This window comes from Panthera onca, chromosome B1 (genome assembly GCF_046562875.1).
Source record: "Panthera onca isolate mPanOnc1 chromosome B1, mPanOnc1 haplotype 2, whole genome shotgun sequence".
Taxonomy (NCBI): domain Eukaryota; kingdom Metazoa; phylum Chordata; class Mammalia; order Carnivora; family Felidae; genus Panthera; species Panthera onca.
The window spans coordinates 31,675,750-31,697,995 of record NC_138342.1 but is presented as its reverse complement, the minus strand read 5'-3'; the positions used below and the strand labels follow the sequence as shown (position 1 = coordinate 31,697,995).

General features: G+C 45.6%; 1 protein-coding gene across 5 annotated transcripts in view; it reads right to left on the bottom strand.

The window, feature by feature from the left end:
• Positions 1–22,246, bottom strand: part of TBC1D1 (TBC1 domain family member 1) — a 227,163-nt gene that overhangs the window by 71,214 nt on the left and 133,703 nt on the right. For 3 of the 5 annotated variants that reach the window (XM_078446215.2, XM_078446212.2, XM_060655255.3), the window contains 6 exons: positions 22,040–22,168; positions 20,536–20,622; positions 16,614–16,894; positions 14,502–14,663; positions 13,595–13,714; positions 12,510–12,649 (listed from right to left, as the gene is read on the bottom strand). In XM_078446215.2, the coding sequence (XP_078302341.1) occupies positions 12,510–12,649; positions 13,595–13,714; positions 14,502–14,663; positions 16,614–16,894; positions 20,536–20,622; positions 22,040–22,168 (919 nt within the window). The remainder of the gene's footprint in view (positions 1–12,509; positions 12,650–13,594; positions 13,715–14,501; positions 14,664–16,613; positions 16,895–20,535; positions 20,623–22,039; positions 22,169–22,246) is intronic. The other 2 variants (XM_078446213.2, XM_078446214.2) reach the window with 2 other exon arrangements.

Here is a 22,246-nt window from a genome sequence, read left to right as displayed (position 1 = left end):
TTACTACGAGCCAGTAAAACCTCTGGTCTAACTGTACGCACCCGGTTCTGCACTGGGACCTACACCTGATAGGACACACTGCAGTGTTGGGAATAGTGGAAGAAAAGTTCCAGAATGCAATACGTACAGATTTCTCTAGGGGAGAATGATGAACACATTTTGCAAACAGTAATAGGAAGAAAGACCACTTTGTTAAGGCAGGTACTCCCACCTCCGACCCCTAAGTTCCTCAGTATGAAGCCTTGCAAGGCTGAACAAGTCAACTGCCTCCATGACCCGCCCCAGCCCCAGCCCCCCAGCACAAGGCCAGTGCCAAGAAGAAAAAGAAAAACTTCCCCTCAGTAACTGTTTGGGGAAAGGTGACGCTGCAAAAAAAAAAAAAAAAAAAAAAAAAAAAAAAAAAAATCTAAAACCCGAACCCACTGAGGTAAGACTACAATCTCTCATCACCAGAACTGTCCTTAGTCGAAAGTTCTCAAGCTAACACACCTGCTCAGGAAATGAACCATAGTACTTCAACTTCCTGTGAAAAACCTATGCTCTCTCAAGTACAAAATGCACAGTTTAGTACTACAAATTATTTTCAGAATCATAGAAGACCATAATGTAGCATTTCTAGATCAATAAGTGAGGCTTAAAATCTTGTCAGTATCCATTCCGCAAACATTTTCATTCATACGAAAGTCATGAAACAAATTTACTTGAGGAAAAAAATCCATTTAGAAAGTAGTTTAATGCGTCCTTTGGCTTTATCTCCAGATTTCACAAAATCAAGAACTCACCAAGTGTGCCAACAGCTGTAATTCTGGAGCTGCCAGCTCATGTCCAGTGGGGACGTACGGCTTTGCCACCTCTAGGAGATACACGTCCCTTCACTTAAATAAGTGAGATTAACAGAAACTATTCAACCAGGAAGATTCTAATTCTGTTTTTGAAAAATATGATACAATAATGCCTAAACTGGGTGCTGTATTAGGGGCTAACGGTGAATTTTAGAGTCCTTCCAGACTAAGAATTGCTTTCACCTATCACACACACAGATTTAAGCAAACATTCCTAAAACGCAACGGTTCATCACTGAGTTTAAGAGACTGGATTTAGAACCGACACGGCTTGCTTCGTAGCTGTGTGAACCAAGTGCCGTGGGCGCCGTGGCCATATGGCCCAGCGTTTCCAGCCTCACCTCCCAGGTAGCGGGCAGTGCCACCTACAGCACAGTCACTGTGAGAATTACCACCCAGCTGCGTAAGAATGCAAACACCACGTGTTTAACACACGATAAGGAGAATTATAATGGCTAGTATTAATATTTGATTACCTTTATAGCAAAAAAAAAAAAAAAAGGATCTGTTGGCTGTTTCATAATCTGCCATTGAACACATTTCTAATTCTCAATCTTCTCTTCATTTTACTAAGAACCACTGAGGGCTTTTTTGGAGTTTAAATCAGAATAGGATGAACCCTTGCCTATCAACCACTACACTGTGAGATTCGGAGGGCTTCAAAGTGTGGTCACTAAACCCACAGCATCAGCATCACCTGGGAACCTGTAAAAAACGCAAATTCTCAGGCTCCCCCAAGAACTACATCTCCGGAACCAGAAGCGTTAGACCTGAGCAACAGTAATGTGTGTTGAGTCCTCCAAGGGGGTCTTGAGCACGTTCATTTTGAGAACAGCTAAAGGAAATGTAGTCTTGGGTCAATACCACTAACCTGTGGCCCTCTGATGGCTCCTGGGAGGGGATGAGAGAGGCTCCCCTGATCCCTCACCTTTCCAGGTGCTGCTGGGGGCAACACCAGAGTCCCCCGCACCCTCTCACTCAGCCTGAAGCAGAAGAAAGGTAAACAAGGCCAGCCAGGAGAGAAGCCTGCTCCTGGGGCATCAAATCCCACTGGCCCCCACTGGCCTAACAATCCTAACGGTCAGAATCACAGGTGACAACTCAAAGCCCCTCCCAGAGGAGGACGGGTTGACACCAGCTCATCCATAAAAACCCTTACCATGCATCCACACAAAAACACATCCCTGAATGTTCACAGCAGCACTGTTGCTAACAGCCAACAGGTGGGAAGAACCCAAACACTCCCCCTCAGCTGGTAAGCAAACAAAATGTGGCACATCCATACAAGGGAATATTAACGGACCATGAAAAGGAACAAAGCACTAATACGTACTATAACACGATGAACGTTGAGAACACGCTAAGTGAAGAAAGCCACAAAGGACCACGGAGCATGTGATTCCACATCTATGACACGTTCCCAACAGGCAGTCTAGAGACACAGAAAACAGATGAGCAGTTGTCTCAGGTTTGAAGGAGGCGTGGTACGCATGGAAGTGGCAGCCATGGGCTTCCTTCTGGGTGGACTAAAACGGTTTAAAATTAGATGGTGCTAATGGCTGTACAACTCCATGAGTGTAGGGATAAAAACGATGAATTGTACACTTTAAATGGGTGAATTGTACAGTATATGAATTATAGTGCAATAAAGCTGTTTTTTAGACAAAGCAAACCCTTCCTGCCAAATGCGTCCTCAGGGCTAAGCTAACCTGCCTGGGAGAGCTGTCCAGGTCACACGAACAGGCCGTAGGGTAAACCGCATAACCGTAGAAGGGCCCAGAGGATTATGAGGGAGGCAGGCACCTCAGGTGCAAGATTCAAGGAGATGCTCATTCTTAGGACTGTGTAGGTGCAGGGCCTGTACCTGCGGGACCTTGACAGCGAGTGCCTCCTTGAATTTTGCACGCAGCTCACCTGCTTGCCTCACCCTAGTCCTGCCCTGATTTTGAGGCTGTTTCATGTTCAGATAGGTCTACAGATTTTACTCCCCTGGAAGTATTTTCAAACTTCTTACCATTCCCTTGCTCTATAAACTTCAATGGCTCCCTAACACCTACAGATTAAGACTGAAAGGTGACAAATCAAGACCTTCCACTTTGGACTTCAATCCTGCAGGCACACAGGCACAGGCTCTGGAGTAAGATTGGCCCTGAGGGGGAAATCTCTGCCAGCTAGGGTGCTGGAAGCAGGGACTCAGAACCAGGCCTTCAGACCCCAGGGCCCCCAGTGCCCAGGCCCTTGGCCCTCTGCGTACCGCAGCCTTCCTACCAAGCAGCAGAGGCTGAGATGGTATGTTTGTCTCATCAACCTTAGCTCTAGGCTTTGCACCAAGTGTAAGGACCGACTGTTTAAACACCAATGGTTAATTAGGAAAAGCTCTGTCAGAGCTAACTTGCAATTGTTATCATGCACAAAAACAGCAAACTAAGGCAAAATCTTGCCATTCACTATGGCTTCCCAATGTCAGTAATGACGTGCCAAGAAGCACAATAAAGGGGAAAAATTCTAGTAGCTTCAAACTACAGGAATCCATGAACAATCAGATTTCTGGCTTACAATATTTTATCTTGAACCTGGTCTTTATTCACTACAGAAAAGCAAAGTTATATGGAGAGTAAATTAGTAACTATTTTAAAGAACCATGGGACTCTGGAAATCAGATACTATTTTTTTTTCTTTCTTATTTTACCCACGCCCTAAAACTCTGTAGAAAAAGAAAAACATCTCAATTTCAGAAGGTGGCTCTCCATTCAAATAAGCTGTAAATGAGCAAGGAAGATACATACTGTAACAAAAACAAGACCAAAAACAAAATCACAGGGAAGAAAAGGGATTTTTGAGCTTGGAAAGAATGTAGGACCATAAAGACACAGGGAACAACACTGCCACCAAGTGGTGACAGCACCTCAAGTCACCCTCTAAAGTCTAGACCAGTAATAACTGGGACAGCAATCAAAATCCTTTGTGGGGAGTTTTGGGGTTTTTTTGTTTTGTTTTGTTTTTTTGTTTTTAAGAATTCATGCCCAGGCTCCATACGCAACTGACTCGTGAGGTGAGGCAGAATGCAGAGGGGCAGGTGCAACGCATATTTTAAAATCTCCCCAAGTGACTTTGGTGCACGCAGTGAAAGCTAAGAACCAGGGATCGTAACAAAAGGTCATACAGATGTCACTATGATGCTCATATTTTCAGTAAAGTTTTACCTGTAGTCATTCCGCTTACACGATCCATTAAAATTTACTAATGGTATATAAATTCTTGAAAATTTGGCAATGTACAACACAAATAAATCATAGTTATACAATAGTTTCTATATTTTCACGACATAAAGTAATCATTATAAAGATTTAGATTACATTCCTTAGTCTTGCCATTACTGTTTACATCTAACCCAACAGACTTAAGCTTATCATAAACTAGACACAGCTACAGTCAAACACAAAACTCTTTGAACAGTAGTTTCACTGGACTATTTATGGGTTTCCAATCAATAAATCTTATCTAGATTAGATGGGTTTTCCTATTTTCTCTTTTAAACAAGGCATCCAAAGCCTGATGGCTTCTACTGGTGGTCAAGTCTGTCAACACACAATGTAATCTGAAACGCTTCAATGAAAGGTATCAGACTAACACCAAAATTGTTCCTTTGCACACAGAGGTAATTCAGATGATTTTTCCTCTTTCCAGAGTCGAGAGTAACCTAAAAAAATATTTAACACGAAAAAATTATCTCTTGTATGATACACAATGAGGCAAAACCACGCAGTGTCTCTACTACCAAGTACCTGGTCGCAAGTTGACTTTCTGCATTTTTTGCAGTCCTGACAATTAGGTCAGAGCCCACTGCTAAGAAAACACCTGCACGGTCTCTGTGACCTGGGGGCCACCCAAGACACAAAGCATCCCTGGAAACTAAGGTGGCAGGAAACAGGCAGAGAGCCATATGCTTGGTTTCATTTGGCACATACCAAATTTGTCTTACCCCTTTTAGCACATGTTTATCACTGCATTTTTCCCACCAGACAAACTCGTTTCTTCTCCAGGCAGCACAAACCTCCTCAAAAAATGTCACTGGTGACCCAGATCTCCTGGAGGTCTGAGACTCGTGGGTGACTCCTTAGGGCAGCGTCAGTGACGCACAATAGCAGGAAGAGGCACGGGAGCCCCCATTCTAGGTCTAGAAGGTCTGGGCTGGATTCCCCGTGGTTGCTTGTTCTAAGCCCTTGCTACCCAGAGTGGACCAGCACCATCAGCATCACTGGGGAGCCTGTTAGGAAGGGAGACCCTCCGGATCCATATGGACCCCCAGGACCAGAACCTGTCTCTGTACAAACACCTCAGAGGATCCTAAGCACATGAACATTCGAGACCATGTCCAGAGGAAGCCATTCAATATACAGGTTCATTCCTGACTTCGCGGGGATGAGAGCAGCTCCCCCGCTTTATCTTCAGTTCAGGCCCGTGGTGGGATCACCTGTGGGAAGGCTCTAAAAATAAGAAGGCTGCCATCCAGACCTCAGCACCACCACCCCCTCAGAACAATTATGTCTGCGCTCAGCCGTGCCCGACAAATTCAGCCCGAAACACTCGCAACCCTCAGCAGCTTTGCCCTATGGCAGATTTGACGGCATCCCCCTGATACCACATCTGTGGAGTTTATAGTCTACCAAGTGGGGACCTTTTACAAGCTCACCATCTCACCAACTCCTCAACCAAAGAACTCAGAACACGGAGGAGAGAGCACGTGCTTTCCTGGGGTTTCTGGGGCAGTAGCCATAAGTGGTCACCACAAACTTAAAGCATCACTGAAGAATTTTGCATTAAATTTAAGCAACCAGGCGGCTTTCTGTATTCTATTTTATGACCTACCTGTGTTTGTTTCATTACAAAAACATTTGCCTTGCCAAGTCTTCAAGTACGAATTGGTGGTTCCCCCACTTATGGTTTCCCTTCAATGCATTCATACACCTGACCTGCCTCTCTGAAGTTCAGAATGGAAACCATCCCTCCTAGACTTTGCTAAAGTCAGGCAGGGACTCCTACAAGAATTACAAAAATAAAAGTCTGGGATTTGGGAACGTTTGTGCTGGTCCTCCTAGACATGGGTGGGTAAATTTCTGAATAGAAATTGCCTACCTACTCCAGATGGGTCTCCAAAACAAAATTCAGATTCTTGCAACCTAATTATTTCACAGAGATTTTGTATATAGACAGTGAAACACCCTGAGTAAATGGCAGGCTGATATTGTTGGAGGCAGCATTTGTCCAGTTCTGTCTCCACCTCTGTCCACACTGCCTTTATAGTTTCCTCTCTTTTAGCACTATAGTTAGTTAGAGCCACATTCCTCACTAACACCCATGTTCTCCAGGTTTTAGCCCACGTATTAAAAAATGAGAACCCCAAAGTTACAGGAAATTCTATTTCTCCTTCCCTTGTATCCTTAACACTACACAAACGGTTTATAAGTCACTGGTGCTTTATTAGTATTTTGTAAGTGGGATGAAATGGGCAGGATGGTACAAATATCTGCCTCACTTTTTCAGCTCGAAAAAAAGGCTAAAAAGGTTTCCTGTCCATTTAAGTTTGCACTGCCAGAATATAAACACAAAATAGTCACAGGCAGTCACTCTGAGCATCTGAAACATTTTAAAAGGCACCATTCAGGGCTCCCTGCAAACACATTTTTATGTTCGCCATGCCCAAGTCAGGGAATGAGCTCACAGTGGCCACCTGCTGCAGACAGCCGGGCTGCCCACGGGTCCAGCCCCCAGGGAAAAGCAGGAACAGAGGCCACAAGCCACCTCTAGCAACACACAGTCTGCGGGGACAGTCTATCCAAAGCAGCAACCTTGGGGCTGTAAGGTGTCTGAGGATCTGGAGGAGTCTCAGCTGCAAGGGAACACACAGAGAGCTACAATGTGGGTCCAAGCAGAAAGTGGTGGCATCGCTGTACCCTAAAGATGGGGAGCAGACAGTGGCAGAGGATGAAGATGACTTATCTGGGAGAAGAAAATTCACAGACATATACTGAGAAATCTCTCCCCGTCCCCTGCATACTCCAGACCCAATATGGACATGGAAGAAGAGATGGCTGACCAAAGGCGAGTCCATACATTAAAAGACTCAGAAACATGTGGATGCCCCGTGGACAGATAGGGAGACCCGTGGAGAGACAGAATAGATGTCCAGGGCAGGTGCCTGCAGGGGAGCTCACTCCCGAAGAGGGGGCATACCCGGGAGTGATGCTGTGCATCCCCGACTGCAGCCAGGCTTGTGTGCAGTTCACAGCATGAGCTTTGGGGCATAGACCCATGTGCTCCAGTCCTGCCTCTGTCTCCCACTAGCTCTGCTGTTTGGGGAAAGTGATTTAAGACACTCCAAGCATCTGCTCCCTCATCTGTGAAACAGGTGTAATAAAAATGCCAACCTTCATAAGGTTGACTGGGAATGAAATAATTCATATAAAGCACTTGCCATTAATGACGGCATAAGTGATTATTATTATACCAATTCAGAGTCCTAAATGCTTTTATTCTCTCTCTCCTCTCTTCCTCTTTCATATAAAGTACCTACAATACAACCCAAAAATTCATACAGTATTTAATTCTAAAAAAAGAACATAAAGGACAAGTTCCTATAGAGGAGGAAGGGAGAGTCTGGTAAGAAATCACTAATGAACAAGTACTAAGTTTGTAAAAATCTGAGCAATTTACTTGCCTTCCTTTAAAAGTCATCAAACCCACAAGGGTTAGAGAAACCAATGATAGAAATCATGAATAAGTGACTGCCAAAGCACTCTACAAGGAGATAAGTGCTCCGGGAAAGTCAGGATAAGGAGGTCAGGAATGTCTGGTGGTAGGAGGGGAAGGTGCAGTGTGAAACAGAGTGGCCAGGAGAGGCCTTGTTGAAAAGCTAATGTTAAGCAACGATCTGAAGCAGAGGAAGGAGTGAATCATGAGAATATCGGGGAAGAGCATTCCAGACCGAGGGAACAGCTATGCAAAGTCCTCAGGTGGGGCATGGGTGGCAAGAGCGAGGGGCCCCCGCCAAAGCCTCCATCAGAGCAACCAGGTGGCCGATGTATCGTGGCGCTCACCTGGCATTGCATGGGGGCCTCTCAGGACCCTTCCTGCAGGAGAGGGAGGAAAATGGACAGTCGCTCCATAGCTGGGGAAGACTCAGTGATGAGTATGGACTGGGCAGGCAGGGCAGGAGCAGCGTGCATGCAGGGCTCTGCTGTGTTCAGTACTTAAAAGCCCAGAGGGCATGGCCCGCCAACTTCACATTGCTCTGGACAATGTACTCATCACGAGAATCAAGCTTCAGAACCATCCCAAGAGGAGGGCCTGAGTGGCTCCATTGCCAGCCTAGCAGCACAGAGCCCGCTTAAGATCCTCTGTCCCTCCTCCACTTGAGCACATGCTCTCTCTCTCTCTCTCAAAAAATAAATAAAACGTTACAAAAAAAAAGAATTAAAGAAAAAATTTCCAAAAGGACTGGCCAAAACCAATGCTCTAGCACTTCACAGGTACAAGGTGCTTGGGAAACAGCTTTTTAAAAAAAACCTCTTTCGAGTGCACCGAGAGAAATCATCCCAATTTTTAAATAACAGCTAATGCCCCAAAGGACAAGATCTAGTAAGAGCCAGGAATGTGAGTCAATTACTTAAAGCAGAAACAGATTCTGTAGGGGAGGCCACATGAAGAAAACACTGAGTGGCCACTCAAAGGAAGGAGGAGGCGCAGGGGAGGGCCTGGCCGAGCCAGGAGGAGCCCCCGGGGGGTGCAGGGCCCCGCAGCAGGGGCAGTGTGCGCTCAGAGGACAGGACTTGGGCTGGACGGGACTCAGCAGTCACCCGTATGAGCGCCAAGGAATGAGGGCAGTTAGGCTGGGGAAGAGCTGTAGAGGAAGCGGTGGTCTCCATGACCCCCTGCCATCTGAAGAACAGGAAGTACAAGTATGTTCCGTGTGGCCGCAGAGACCAGGGATGGAAGGACAGGGAGCAGGATGTGGCTCAATCCAAGAAGTTCATCTGAAAATTCAGAACTGTTCTAAAACGGGGCAGGCTGCCATGGCCTTACTACGCTCCCAGCCACCCAGCACCAAGAGTTTTAAACCCATTACTGTGGCACATTTCAATACATTAAATACATCACCACAGGCCTGTCTCCACAATCCCCGCGAGGCACGGCCACTACGATACTGGGGCGCTATTGTGAAACCTCGAAATCCCACTGCTGGTGTTACTGCTGTTCTGTTGTTTCAACCACAAATCACAGCTCAGCGCCCCCTCCTGGGTCTCCCTCCAGTCCCTGCCCCTTCTTCCCCGCCCTCCCCAACCCCTCACAGGGCGCTGCGAGGACCTGGGGGGGAAGAGAGCTCAGTGGTGGGCGGGTCTCTCCACCGAGGCAGGGGAAGAGTGAGGCAAGGCCATCCCGCTCACACTGGCAGTTAAGAGAAATCCAAACCCCTGCCATTAGGCAAGACAGCTCCCCCAGGGGCTCCACGCAGCAGGAAGGCCCCACGGCGCCCCCATGTGGAGGGGCTGAGGCAGGAGAAGCAGGGGGCCCAGAGTACCAGAGGGACCTTCCACACCACAGGAGGGAACTTTACACTGGAACTTTACACCTTCGCTTCACTGATTTTCTTTCTAATCTACGAATTCTGAAAGCACCTGGGTGGCTCAGTCAGCTAAGCATCCAACTCTTGACCTCAGCTCAGGTCATGATCTCACAGTTCGTGAGACTGAGCCCCGCGTAGGGCTCTGCGCTGACAGCATGAAGCCTGCTTGGGATTCTCTCTCTCCCTCTCTACCCCTCCCCTACTCATACTCATGCACTCTGGCTGTCTCTCAGAATAAACAAACATTTTAAAAAACTGTCAGTAGAAACATCATGCTCCCTCACATCAGTCAGTGTGGTAACAGGCATAATTAATCCTGTATCACAGGGGAGAAGTTTCAACAGCTTCCAGTTCACGGCTCTTAAGGGGAAAAGCTGGGATTTAAGTGAGGCCACTTTGCTCCAGCCCTCGGAAGACGTCCTTCAATGAGCTCTAAATTCCTTCCCTAAGTGCACCTTCACAGCCACCCCAGGCCCTCCCATGCTGACAGGGGAGCTCTCTGCTCTCCATCAATTTGCGAGCGACCCTCAGCGGGCTGCCAGGTGGACTTTCAGGTACTCCTGAGCACTGTGTCCAGTGGGGGCGATGAAAAATACCATCTGAGAGCATCAGCCCTGTTCTCAGGTCCTGGGAGACCATGCTGCCCAGGCTTCGGGATACTGGGGGGATCCGCTCAGCGCTCCAGCCTCTGGCGGAACAATCCATCGTCCCATCCATTCACTACAAACTTTTGCCCAACAGTGTTGGCTAGCCCAGAATTCATCAAGGAACCCTGTCAACTGCAAACGCCACAAACAAGAATGCAGTTTGGGGTGAAACATCCGTTTCGTACAGTATCTCCAGGCTTAACCAATTAAAAACAGAAGCTTCCAAAAAGAGAAGCTGGACACCCACGGCGGGGCTGGTGCTTCTACCTGCTGGGCCACACAAGGCCATGTTCTCCTGTGCTGCCCACGGCTCATTCCAATCGCCCACTTGACCTCGGGGTCCCCCCAGAGAAGCAAACATTTGCCAGCACTGACTAACCTTCTGACTCCAGTTCCTCAGACCCCGACTGGGAGACACCAGTGTCCATCTGGGAACTCGCCACACTTCCTCACACAGGCAGAGAGCAAGCAGTCCCGGGGCGGGGCCTGCAGAGCTCACTGCATTTCCTCAGCGGTCAAAGCACCCACGAGGAGTACAGCCCCCTAGGCTGCGCACTTTACAGGCCTGGTGTTTTCCACAGCTACCAGCCCAGCAGACCCCTTTGGCTCAGAAACGTATAGAGGGAACTAGGTCACACCATCTGGCTGTTGGACTTTACCAGACAATCTGCAAAAATGAAAATGAACCTTTCAACCTTCTAAACCGATACCCACTGAAATAACTCCATTTAATGACTTAAAAAAATCTCACTGCATTTATAAGGCCAGTCTTTCCAGCGTTCCTTTAATCTTGCTCCTGCTGGGAAACAACAGTATAGGAAGCTTAACACCAGTGCTCCAATCTCAATAACGGTTAACAAAAATAACTGTATCACTTTACATTTGTATGTCTTTAGGTTTCCAAAGTATTTTTGCATTTATAATTTATTGTCATCCCATGAGCCTGGAAAAGCCAACATTCACTCTAACCATTTTATGACTCAAGGTAAGTGAAGTTATAGGATTTATATCACAAAGCTGGTGGAGCCCAAACCAGGCTCTTGTTTAATTTGGCAAAGGAGGGGCGCCTAAGTGGCTCAGTTGGTTAAATGTCTGACTCTTGATTTCAGTTCAGGTCATGACCTCATGGTTCATGAGATCGAGCCCTGTGTCAGGCTCTGTGCTGAGAGTGTAGAGCTGGCCTAGGATTCTCTCTCCTTCTCTCTCTGCCCCTCCCTAACTTGCATGTGCACTCTCTCTCTCTCTCTCTCTCAAAATAAATAAACTTCAAAAAAAAATTAGCAGAGGATGTGTTTTTTAAATTACATATTAAGGAGAGCTCTGAGGTAAGGGTAGGGGAAGGAGGAAGAGTGGGAAGCAGCAAGAAAGAGGGCAGAGGGCAAGGGGCATGAGGAGTGGGCAGGGGTCCTCCCCCAGGGCAGCAGTGTGGAAAGTACTCTGGAAACTCTCAGGGCAGCCTATGCTGCTTCTTAACAGATGCACAGAAGTGCATCAAGGGGCAAGAATGAATCTGTGCTACACGTGGTCTGAGAAACTCAAGTAATCTTTGAAAGTCTACTGTTTTGCTTTGCTTTTCTAAAGAAAACAAAAGCTTTCTGATTAAAGAACATTACAGAAAAGAAATACCTGCTGTTGAAAAATCTGGGTCGAGAAAAAGCTTTAAGTTTAGAACTGGATTTAAACTCGTTTTTTACATTGTAACTCAGCATAGGAAGGCCCAGAGACAGACAGTCCCAGCACACTCCGCCTGGGAGACACAGGCGGAATGGGGGAGGGGGGGCACAAGACGGTCTTCCCCCGACTCCAGACCGAGGGGCAGCAACGGAAGAGGCACGGAGGTTCCGAGGGGAACCAGAGTGCCGGGTCAGGGAGCACCCCTGCAGCCAGGCTGTGCTAAACCGACACTCGGACTGCAGCCAGGGAACGCGGGGGCAAGGGAAGGAGGCAAGTGGGGCATCAAGGACTCCCACCTGCAGCTAAGCAGTCACCATAGCTCACAGATCAGACATCCTGACCCATCTGCCACAGCCATATGCTCACCATCCAGAAACACTGCTACCACTGAGAGAACCGGTTGAGACTTTCTTGAGTCTTCTGAAAACAGGCCCGAGACCCTCCACATCCCCACGTGCCCCGGGTGAGCGGTCGGCACAGCTCAGCAGAGGCGCCCTTTTCCACACAAGGTGCCGCAAGCTGCCGGGTCCACTCACAGGCTTCCCTGGAACCTGAGGATCCCCTGCAAACAGCGGCAGGCCTTGTCATTTGAGCTTCTTAGCGAGGCAGCTTTAAACTCGGGAGAATTCTGACTTGAAATCTCACTTCAGCTCTCCTTTCACCGAACGCACTGCTGTGACGCACGCCAGCATCCACCCGGTTTGTTTCCAGGGTGTACGGTACCTTCGTATCTGCTGGGAGAATCGCACGCTTTCTGTGGGGTCGCCACTCGGAGGAATATCTGCTGCCGCCAGGAGTGTCTCCGCGTCTTCACGGGGGTCCCGCGGACATCGCCAAGGTGGTTAGCTTTGGAGTCAAAGTCCCTGAAAGCACAAGATGGTGGCTTTATGACTGACGGGGAGATATAATAAGGTATTTTAGCTTGACTTTTGGTTCTTAAACAAAACACTACATTATAAATTATCTTTGTAAAAGAAGACATAATCAGATAATCACGGACGCTGAATCAAGCCCACAGGGGGTCAACGCTCCGAAGGCACTGCTTTCTCAGAGGATGCATTTCATGAAAAGAGCAAGATTACATGCCCTTAATTCATTTCCCCTGTAAAAGGCATTAAGAAATACGCTCCACAGATCATTAGCTTCCCATTTCCTTTCTTGGTGCCACTTGAGAAAAGAGAAAGTGCTGACAGGGGCACTGGCACCAGGACCACCTTCCCCCCTGGGCTGCGGATGGGAGTGTTTTCTCGGCACAGGTGTGTACCTCCACAGATGGCCACAAACATGAGTAAAGTTCAATTACACAAGCCAATCCAGGCAGCGATTACACGGTTACTTGACAACGACAACAATCTTAACGTTTATATTTTTAAAAGTACAAAAAAGGTATGTTTATCAACACAACACTTGTAGTCTAGTCAGTGATTTTCTTCCCCTTTGCAGGATACCGTGGGGAGCCTGGTGACTTCCACCTGCAGCTAAGCAGTCACCACAGCTCACAGATCAGACATTCTGACTCATCTGCCACAGCCATATGCTCACCATCCAGAAACACTGCTACCACTGAGAGAACCGGTTGAGACTTTCTTGAGTCTTCCGAAAACAATGCATTAATAAACTAGTCCTAGTCAAAACTGGAGAACAAGTTGACTTTTTTTCAAGTGACATTCGGTAAGAAAGCATAAGAAAGAAGATAACAATCCTTTAGCTAAAATGATTTAAGTGTCAAAAAAAACAGCTGAAAAATCCCTGTATATCAATAGTTCAACACTTGTACCCAGGCTTGATATATCTAAATTAAACCCTACCTTTTTGTGCTCATAAAATCAGAGGTGTTATTTTCATCTACAGGAGCCAGAAATTTTAGAAAGTTTGGCACAGAGGAAGAAGAACGAAGTTTTTTCCGCAGGGCATTACGGTAGGAGATGCTGAGAGTTTGGTTGCGAAGAGAGTTTAGGATAAAGAGATACAAACACAAAAAGTATAAAATATAAGCTTCAAAATAAACACTTCAGTTCTCACGCTAAGAAAATTAAATCAGGTAAGAAATTTAAGTTTACAAATGAGATTTAACTTTTGTATTCAGTCAATAAAATTCTATTTAAATGAGTGGAATCTACGAGTGACTTTGAGAACATCAGTCCATTCAGCCATGCGCGTGGATAAGCTCTAGAGACCTGCTGTACGACACAGTGCCTGTGGTTAGCAATGCTGGGCTGTGCACTCTAAAAATGCACTAAGAGCATCTCATGTTAAGCGTTCTTATCAGAATACAATAAAACGTAAAAAATCAGTCCATCTCCTAAAATGACTTTTCCTTTCAACTGGAAAAAAATAACTTTGCTAAATTAATGATGAAGTTTCTGATTTGGCACAAACCCCAGTACATACGATCAAATGCAGTTGCTGATTGTGTGTGTGTGTCTGTGTGTGTACAGCAGGGCAGGGGCAGGTGAAAATAAGTATATAAGAAATGGCTTGACATCAAGACCTGGCAATAGTAACTAATCCATAGTAAATTAAGTCAGTTCGGATGACAGACTGAAAATAAAATCAAAAACAGACCAGCGCGCGTGCACACACACACACACACACACACACACACGCAGATGCAGTGGCCCCGGGTTCTCTCCCGCATGCCATGCAGCTCATCCTCTCTGTGTGAACCTCCCGGGAAGACAAACCACACTGAACTTGCCGTGTGAGTGTGCTCACCTCTTTGGCACAGCATTCCCACTTTGTTCTCCGCTCGAGCTATGCTTTAGGTACTTAAAAAAATTTGGCGAGGAGGCAGAGGGGTTAAGACGAGGTGGAGGAGCAGGAGCTGAAGACTGACCTGAGCAACTTTTAGACTCGCCAACGGGTGGATGATTCACACTAAATAGCAATTAGAGAGAAAGCAGGGCGATTAGCGGGAAGAGGAGGGGACACCGGTGGGGTGGGGGGGGGGGGGGGGGGAGAGACACAGAGGGATCAGGCAAGAACGGGCTAGGCTGCCGGTGTCCCCATATGTAAACACCAGCTGTCACGGAGCCAGAGGGCTGCTCTTCACTTCTCTTCTGCGTCCACTGTCTCGTTGGCAAAGGTAGTTCTCAGTTTAAAAAAAAAAAAAAAAAAAAAAAAAAAAAAAAAAAAAAAGGAGCATTCTTGACCATTCCTCACAAATGTGCGCACCCAACAGTACTTTTTCCTCTGTTCCCTTTTGAGGAACTGACAGCAATTTTTTTTGTTTTTTATTTAAACCAAAAGCAAAGGAAAGCAAAACAAACTCCAGAGTTTTTAAAATACATTTCTCTTTAAAATGAACAATAACTGGCCTTGAGTTCAGTGTCTCATTTCTTGTGTGTAAATGAGGGAAGAGTTCACAAGGGAGCAGAAAGCAAAACGGGTCTGCTGTGGGGGGGCAGGGGGAGGCGAGCACTTCTCCATCGTCTCCTCACCTCTGGCCAGCAAGACGCATCAGGAAGCTGCATTCTTGGGGGAGCAGGGAAATGTACTGTCAGGGACACACATTTCCTACCACCTCGGCTCGTGTGAAAACTGCAAGCTTAGCACGAGAACTAGGAATCTCTGGACAAGGATGTTTCCATGATCGCTGAAAATGCCAGAAAGAGGGCTGGGAAGGCAGCAGGGGGCAGAAGTAATGGGTATACAGGGTTTTAAGAAGATGACAAGAACCCCATAAACCCTCCAACTATGCTTGTCTCTAAAATGTCTTATGTTAAATACTACCTTCTGCTGTGCCTCCTCCTTTGGGGTCATATATGCAACCAAGTTCTCAAAACCATCATAACTATTCTCAATGGCCGACTGGAAAAAAGCCGAGAGACTTTGCTACGTCCTTCAAATACTGTTTCATTTCTGTACTCATAACATTTCAAACACCTCTGTACAGACTCTGACTCTGCATTACCCGTGCATGACCCTCACGGACACACGTCAGTCCAGGGAAGGCAGCAACTACATGTAGGTGTGGCCCTTATATATATTATGAAGTGAAGGATTTTAAAAGATTTTTAGTTTTTTAAAGATTTTTAAACTCTATGACCATCTATGGTCTCTGACAGTTAGGGTCAAATTAATTGCCAAGGGACCCCAGAAGGAACTAGGAGAATTTCTACTACCACATTGCTTACCCATCTTTATCACCAGGAAATTCGAAACACTCATGACAGCCAAATTATTGAAATTAGTAAATCTGGTTAGCAAAATCTAGAACTCTCCAACGGAAGATTTCAGAAGCCTCTGTTCCAATTGTGTCACCCACAGAAACTAAGCGAATTTGCCCAGGTCACAAGGCCTGCCCGGTCGGGACAGAGCGACACCCAGAACCCAACACCGTGCGTCTACAGAGGCATCCACACCGCCTCTCACGCTCTGCTGGGAACTGAACGCTGCCTCTCCCTCCCACCACAGAAATGTTCCAGGTTTACAAATGAGTGGACTCACCTGCTCGCCCCTTGGCCGTTTTCCGTCACAGCCAGCAGCTAAGCTCCAGTACTCCTGCCTCTCACGGTGCTGGAGCCGTGATTACTACGTGCTTAGAGGGCCATTTCTGCTCCGTTTTTACCTGCTTCCTCCAGATCCCTGTACTTGCTACTTGAACAAGTAATAAGGGTCTCTTACATCTACACGTTTCCCATGGGAGGAAGGTGGGGGAGGAACAGAACACGCCTTCAGGCTTTGGCTTTTTAAGCCAAGCGCAGAACCTGACTCAAGTCTCTCTCTCACCCAATAAACATACCTGGGCTGCACATACCTGGTTAATAACAGATATGCCCCAGCTATTTTTGTAAAAACAGATTTACATTTTTAAACAAATCTTACTTTCGTTCATGAGGCGTCTCTGTGCTCACTGAGTGATACCTCGTAAGTTTCCTCTGGGCGACCCCTGGAGACCCCTGTGCCGGTTCTGGAGGCTCCTCGCATTGCACAGGGAAGTGACTCAGGGTGTTCGCCCGCCTTCTGAAGCCCTGCTGGGGCGTCAGTGGGGCAGGCTCTTCAGCGGGCCGGCTCTCCGAGTCACTGGACAGGTCATCCGAGGAGCCGAGGAGCCTGAAGGAGCTGTCAGAGGCGGGCAGAGCCTCTCTGTCACACCCAGATGGCTCCTGGTGGTGGGGGGACAGCAGGTCAGACACATCACAGGGAATCTGTGAGACTTACAAACCTCTCATCCCAGTGGCAGGAAAACATTTTGATATATAAGCACATCTGACTATAATGCCACCTAGAGGCCACCAAAAATAGAAGGAAATGAAGGCTCATTAAGTGCCAGCTCATCAGAGACAAAATGTTATTAGGCTGCTGGACCACTAGGGAGACTGCCCCAATGCAAGCTGACGGAGGGACTGTTGTAAGCAAAGCTGTAAATAATCCCGTCTCCCTGTAAAAGACTCTACTGTGCTTTCAAGAAGCATGTGCAGTCTTGTAGAACTTGTCTGCCCAGTTTAAACAAATCAAGAAGTTCTTTATCTCTGCCGAGTGTGTATTTTATACCTGCATTTTAAGGCTCTCTGATTTTGATCTAATGTTGACATTCAACTTGGTAATCCTGAGGTTAAAAACTATATCCTATATTATTCTCACAATATGAAAAATCTCTCCTTAGGCACTTCTTGCCACGATTCAGGGCAAATCATTTAACTTCTTTCTGTACCTAAATTTTTCTCATCTATAAAAGGGTAGAATGAAGATTTACCTCACTGGGTTTGAAGAGGTAAGCAAGATAATACAAGTGAGAGTTTGCTGTAAAATGTTATACAAATATAAGTTACTGTACCAGGAATTCAGTGGATCTACTGAGTGGGTAACTCACACATCTATTGGGAATCATGACAATATTTCAATACCATTGCCTTTCAAGATTCATACTTTTTCAAAGAGATGTACTACTACTCAGGCAATCCTATGCTTAGTGCGGCACCCAAGACATGGTTGGTGGCCAATATATTCTTTTCCAGGCAAAAAATGTAAAATAAGGGGAGGTATACCAGTTTGCCCCTGAGGAAATTGCTAGAAGAGATAAATAAATCAACATGAAAAAAGTAAAATGAAATGAATGCATGTCATGATGGACTGGAGAATCTAAATTCTATGTGTTCACTTAATATACAGTGGAGTACCTTCCAAATGGTAGGCACTAAAGATTTTCATTTTTAGAAATATATGTTTATTGAGAGGAGAGATTATATACATTTAATTCTCAAGGAATTAGATAGGAAAAACTTAATTCCCAACATACTATGAAATATTAATTACCTTTAAACATGGCAGAAATTTTCCATTCTTTAAGACCCTGTAGTTCCAAAGATCCTTTTAAGGATTTAAAATTTTGTCTAAGGGGCACCTGGGTGGCTCAGTCGGTTAAGCGGCCGACTTCGGCTCAGGTCATGATCTCGCGGTCCGTGAGTTTGAGCCCCACATCGGGCTCTGTGCTGACAACTCAGAGGCTGGAGCCTGTTTCAGATTCTGTGTCTCCCTCTCTCTGACCCTCCCCCGTTCATGCTCTGTCTCTCTGTCTCAAAAATAAATAAACGCTAAAAAAAAATTTAAAAAAAATAATAAAATTTTGTCTAAGACAATACATCATAGCAAACAATCTCCATTATGCAAGGCTGTTCATCTCAACTTTTATTAATATCCCTCCAAATTACAGGAAAGAGCTAATCCTCAGCTTAATCTTACACCTAAAAGGGCCACTCGGATGTTCCTCAACTCTTAGATGATCAATTTCTGGGTTAAGATCCAATTACATAAAAAAAGTATCTTTACAATAGTTTCTCAATCTCAGGATAAAAAAAAGATGTAAAGAAGTACACATAAAGATCCTCCCACACACAACTCAAACAGGTGGCTTCTGAAAGTTGTGTTTCTCTTAAGATTACCTAGAAATTCAAGTTACATGTGTGTTCCTAGATCTGGGCTTTGGAGAAGAATGCAAAACAAACAATAAGACTTCCTGGAAAAGTCACTGGAGTGACATGAACGTCACGGTTATCTTTATTTGCACTGGTCTGGAATGCTTCTCCCTGTCCACTGCCACAGGTAGAATGCCTATACTTGAAAATGAAATTCAAAAGCACCACTGCTCCTGCTCCCGTGCTTTCTGTGCTTCCGTTGATCAAAATAACTTCCCTTCCACTTGTTCCCGGGACTGCTAAGTAACCATCCTGTCTTATTCGAAACTCTCAGGGCTCCTACTATATTCTGCTTGATGCTGGTGTTGAGTATCCGTCATCTCCCAGATAAGTTCCTCAGGGCAGGGGCTTTGTCCCACTCATCTGTATACGGCAGATAAACCATACCATTTCCAAACTTGAAATAAACTGTGGGGTAGAACCAGTATGTGGTGGATGGAGGTCAGATGATGCTCTGTCCCACTAGATTTTAACCCAGAAAATCATATTCAGAAGACTGGTGTCTAGGGCCTCGCTCCCCAGGGGGGAGAGCGGTGCACAGACCTCAGAGCTTGTCAGAAATGCAGCATCTCAGGCCCCACACAGGTCTACTGAATCAGAATCTGCATTTTCACCAGAACCCCATTAAAGGTGCACCTGAGAATCTGAGAAGCACCCTTTCAAGGCAGTGTTTCTCAAGTAACAGACTTTTTGTCCCAAGCAATAGACATTTTTAAAGTAAAAAAACAACTGAAAATAACATTATGTATCAGGTTGTCTACAGCAAATATTGTTTTGTGAAATTTTAATTTTGGGTATAAGTGTGTATGTATGTTTGTGAATCATTTTGCTACATTAAATGAGTTTCTTGCTGTTGGCTATGGTCTAAAAACTTTGAAAGCCACATGTGCAGGAGGAAACTCAGAAGAACTTAAGAGTTCCTGTGGTCAGGAGCCGGCCTCCACAAAACTTCCCTCTCATTTGCATCTGTCAGAGCTCTGGTAGCAGAAGGAAAGCTGGCCTCCCTAGCACAAACCCCAAATTCACTTTCTGGTGGTTAAAAAAGCTGAAAATGCTTAAATGTCTAGAAAGTAAGAAATTAACACAAGGACAGAGACACAGGTTTGTTGCTGAACAGAACCACAGGCTTGCTCACTATCACAAAGCCGTGCTTGGTGACGGACGCGAGGGGTGGAGCTCAGCTATTTATGAAAACAGTAGTATTTCATTATAATCACAGAGCTAGCCCAAGGGTAAAGTTCGTTCAGGAACTCAGGTTCCATATTTCATGGAACTCCCAGACCCACTCTTGAGGTGTTTCCAATTTCAATTATTTTCAACACAGGGAAAGAAGTCCATTGGCTGCGTTGTGATAAATTATCTCTTAATGGTCTAAAATTGACATCTTGTTGGGGCGCCTGGGTGGCTCAGTCCATTAAGCGTCCGACTTCAGCTCATGTCCTGATCTCGAGGTTTGTGAGTTTGAGACCCGCTCAGGCTCTGTGCTGATGGCTCAGAGCCTGGAGCCTGCTTCAGATTCTGTGTCTCCCTCTCTCTGCTCCTCCCCCGCCTGCACTCTGTCTCCTCTCTTTCAAAAATAAACACTAAAAAGGATTAAAATAAAATAAAATTAAATTGTCATCTTGCTTCTTTGCTTACAGAACGGCCATCTGCTTTGTTATGTGAAACTTCTAAGTTACAGAATTGCAAGACCAGCCCTCCCCCTGCACCAAGAAGTCTGCCGGCACCAAACTTTTCATGATTAAAGACAGGAGGCTTCCTTCATTCCCTTTGTAGGCTCTGCAGGTGACAGATGAGCATGAACCACGTCACATAGAGGGAAACGCGCTTACTTTGCTGGTGTTACTTAATGTGCTAGACAAGGAGCTGTCCAGATCCAGACTGGCAGAATGTTCCTGTAGGCCTCTGGCTTTATTACCCTACAAAAAGAAAAGCAGTCAAGTTACGCTCCCTTAGGCTTTTGCAAAGGCATCAGCTAGAAGCAGCGTGGTCTAGCTAAGCATCTCAGGAAAAATGCATCTAGTGAGAAATGCTGCTGAGCACATACGTGCATTAAGATAACCAACACTGCTGTCTTTTTTTTTTTTCTTAACCACACATCAACCTAAATGTTCTTGAGCACCTCGTGGATTAGTCATTTGGCAGGGACGAGGGGCAGAAAGAAGAGAGAATCTGTGAGGAAAAGCAAGAGCTAGAGCAAGCACACTCAACACCTCTCTCCCAAGTCATGAGCTGTCACAACCTGCCTGCTGTATGACAATCAGACAACATTCTACTTGGGGGGTCCCAAAGGTGGCCACATGGTTTTGTAAATGGATGTTTTTGAATTATCTCTAAGGATGCTGCAAAGTGTTCAGAAATATCTTCAAACAAAATAAAATTCAGTTTTCTTTCAAAAACAATTAAGTATGACTTAAATGGATTGTGTCATGAAATTAAAAAAACAAAAACAGAAACAAAACTATAAGATACTGCAAGCTCCAGAATGGTGTGAAATGTTGAAAGAAAATCAAACTCTGCTTTCTCAGGAGTGCCGTGAAAGGTTATCTGCACCTGTTGGGGTGGGGAACACAGCAGGTAATTTCTTAAGGAACTCCCACATTGGTATCTACGTATACTTCGTTCTTCCTGTAGAGCTGCAGTCTGCAAACTTCTCTGTTTTAAAGAGCCACACAATAAATCTCTTATCTTAGGCTTTGTGGCAACTACTCAACTCTGCACAAAAGCAAACTAAGGAAATAGGTAAATGAATGGATGTGGCTGGGTTCCAAAACTTTATTTACAAAAACAGGAGGTGGGTGGCGTTTGGCCCAAGAGCCACAGTTCACTGACCCGCCACAGAGAGTTCCAGACACATACCAGCAGCAGCCGATGGTAAATGGTTTTCTAGGCTGTGCCTGGTGGCACTTAGGGAGAACTGGACCCACACTTTACCGTACTCTGTGCCCTTCACAGAGGCCGGCCAATGAAGAACATCCTTTTGGGAAACAAAAAATACCATGGAGTATAAGAGAATTGGTTTTAACCTAAACCAAGTTAAAAAGTGTCAGTAACATTGCTGTAAGACAGAGAAGACATTAAAAAGCTTTTACCCTCCTAGATTTTATAGCAAACACTCAATGGCACAAAAGCAAAGATTTAAGGGGCGCCTATCTGGCTCAGTGGGTAGAACATGTGACTTGATCTTGGGGTCAAGTTTGAGCCCCGCGCTGGGTGTACAAATTACTTACTAAATAAATAAATAAACAAAATTTTATTTAAAAAGGCAAAGAACTGAATCTTATGTTTTCTTTAAAAGTGATTTTCACTTAAATTAGGAGAGATTATGCTACTTACCCGGGACAAAATACTTTCTAAAGACTCTGTTAAAGATCTCTTTGCTTTGTTTTTCAGCATATCCAGCCTCAGTCGAGCGGCACTAGGTGGTAACTCACTTCCAATATTCTCCGCTGCAATCTGTGATGTCTAAAAAGTGAAACCATGAAAAGTTAAGTAAGTCACTTACAGCTTCCTTCCTTCCTTCCTTCCTTCCTTCCTTCCTTC